Genomic DNA, 2,445 nt, shown 5'->3' on the forward strand with positions numbered 1-2,445 from the left:
GGGCGGGGAGATGGCCCCTCCCCCCGCTCTCCTCTCCCGTGCAGGTGAGTTCTGGCTGGGCCTGGAGAAGATGTACCGCCTTGCAAGGGGCCGTGGCAGCCGCCTGGCCGTGCAGCTCCGGGACTGGGAGGGCCACGGCCGGTCGCTGCAGTTCCCGGTCCACCTGGGCGGTGAGGATACGGACTACAGCCTGCAGCTCACAGCGCCTGTGGCCAGTGAGCTGGGCGCCGCCTCCACCGTGCCCAGCGGCCTCTCCCTACCCTTCTCCACATGGGACCACGACCATGGCCTGCGCAGGGATCTCAACTGTGCCAAGAGCCTCTCGGGTGAGCGCCCTGCCGGGGCCGCCTCTCCTTGGCTTACCTGTCTTTGGACATGGGTGCCGCTGTGAGCCGCGTGTGGGAGGGTGCGGAACGGGGTACAGCCACCGGGAGAACCCGTCTTGTTCTTGTTATTCCCGTGTTTATTTGTTTCCGTTAAGTTTATTGGTACATTGTAGGTTCTTTTTATATTTTGAGACAGGGCCTCGCTGTCTATTGCAGGCTGGCCTTGAGTTTACCAGGTCGCCTAGGCCAGCCTCAAACTCAAGGCGACCCTCCTCTGTCAGCCTCCTGGCTGTTGCTGGGAGGACAGACATGAACCACCATGCCCAGCTCTGAAATTACCTTCCGATGGGTAAAAAACTGATAGAACGTTGGTAATTTCACACCATTCGAGCTAATGCAAATCGATACCCAGGATGCCAGTTGTAGAGAGCCTTTTTATTGTTTTGCAACACTGGGAATTGGATCCAGAGCTTTCACACTGAACTACATTCCCACCCACTTATTTTTTTCTTGTTATCAAACAAGATCTTGCCGGCCGTGGTGGTGCACCCCTGTAACCCCAGCATTCAGGAGGTGGAGGCAGGAGGGTCGCTGTGAATCTGAGGCCACCATGGGCTACCTAGTGAGTCCAAGGCCAGCCTGAGCTGAATAGTGAGACCCTGTCTCGAAAACCAAAACAAGGGGCCGGGATTTAGCTCAGTGGTGTCACTACCTGCCTTGCAAACACAGGGACCCGAGTTGGATCCCTGGTACCAATAAATAAATAAAAAACAAAACAAAAGGAGCTGGGGATGTAGCTCAGCAGCACAGCACCTGCCTGGCAAGCATGAGGTCCTGCTTGTGATCTCCGGTACCAAAACAAAACAAAACAGGGGATCTTGTTTAGTCACAAAGTTGCCCTGGCAAACTTGCAATCTTCCTGCCTCAGCCTCTCAGGGTGCCCGAATTACCCCGGGGTCTAGCAGAAAGACTTAAAAATGTAATGTCGGGAAAAAGATGTATAATGTCAGAAGCTCAGCGTGGCCTCCAGTCCTCTCCCCACCTGCTTCTGGGGGCTCAGGACCTGACCATGATTGGTGCTCTCTTTTCTGACCCCCAACAGGTGGCTGGTGGTTTGGCACCTGCGGCCACTCCAACCTCAATGGCCAGTACTTCCGCTCTGTCCCCCGGCAGCAGCAGCGGCAGAAGAAGGGGATCTTCTGGAAGACCTGGCGGGGGCGCTACTACCCTCTGCAGGCCACCACCATGCTGATGCAGCCCACAGAGGACACTGTGGCCTCGTAGCTATTTGCCCGGCCCTAGAGGACAGTGATTTGGCTGAGGCCCAAGGAGGTGGCTGTTTTCTTCTGGGCGCACAGTCTGGGCGACAATCACAGGAGCCTGGGTGGACAGAGGAGGCTCCACGACTGTAAAGCCCCCATGCTGAGGATCCGCGTCGCCTGGTGTGACAGATTCTGGCCTGTGGGGTGGAGGGGCATTGAGGCCACTTCTCGCCCGCCCGAGGAGTGGGGGACACAGAGGGGCAACGGGGACGTCCAGGCAGACTCAGTCACATTGACTGGCCAGGGCTCTAGGGGCCCTCACGGTGCTGTCATGTGGGTTGCTGCCACGCTGGCCAGGGCCAATGGTGGTGGCCGGATGGAGCTCACAGAGTTCTTGGAATGAAAGCAACCTCAGAACATTTTGTTTTTCGCTGGCCTTTGGTTTGTTTTTCAACAGCAGGCTGTTTCGAAGTCCACGTAAACATGTTCCCAAGTGGGAATGCGCCTTCAGGTCCTTCTGGGATACAGCTGTTATCCCTCCCACCTCCCACAACCAAATCTGGTTCCCTTTGTTTGTTTGTTTGTTTGTGACAGGGTCTCTCTATGCAGTTCAGGATGGCCTCAAACTCACAGCGATCCTCCTGCCTCAGCCTCCCAAGTGCTGGGATAACAAGAGTGGAACACCACATCCGGCTCCCCTAGTACGTTATTTCACAATGTGACCCCCTTTTATTTTCAAAATCATGGAACAGAGCCAGGTGTGGTGGTACACGCCTGTAATCCCAGCACTTGGGAGGCTGAGGCAGGAGGATCGCTGTGAGTTCGCGACCAGCCTGGGCTACACAGTGAGTTCCAGG

General features: G+C 56.2%; 1 protein-coding gene across 1 annotated transcript in view; it reads left to right on the forward strand.

Annotated features, from left to right (window-relative positions):
- Angptl4 (angiopoietin like 4) overlaps window positions 1-2,189 on the forward strand; it is a gene marked incomplete at its 5' end in the record, with an annotated part of 5,341 nt that extends 3,152 nt beyond the window's left edge. Inside the window, 2 exons of the mRNA XM_010605720.3 lie at window positions 45-326; window positions 1,429-2,189. Coding sequence (XP_010604022.1) covers window positions 45-326; window positions 1,429-1,610 — 464 coding nt within the window. The remainder of the gene's footprint in view (window positions 1-44; window positions 327-1,428) is intronic.
- Window positions 2,190-2,445: the final 256 nt, after the last annotated feature.

Source organism: Fukomys damarensis, unplaced genomic scaffold (assembly GCF_012274545.1).
Source record: "Fukomys damarensis isolate Sample0158 unplaced genomic scaffold, DMR_v1.0_HiC HiC_scaffold_37, whole genome shotgun sequence".
NCBI lineage: Eukaryota > Metazoa > Chordata > Mammalia > Rodentia > Bathyergidae > Fukomys > Fukomys damarensis.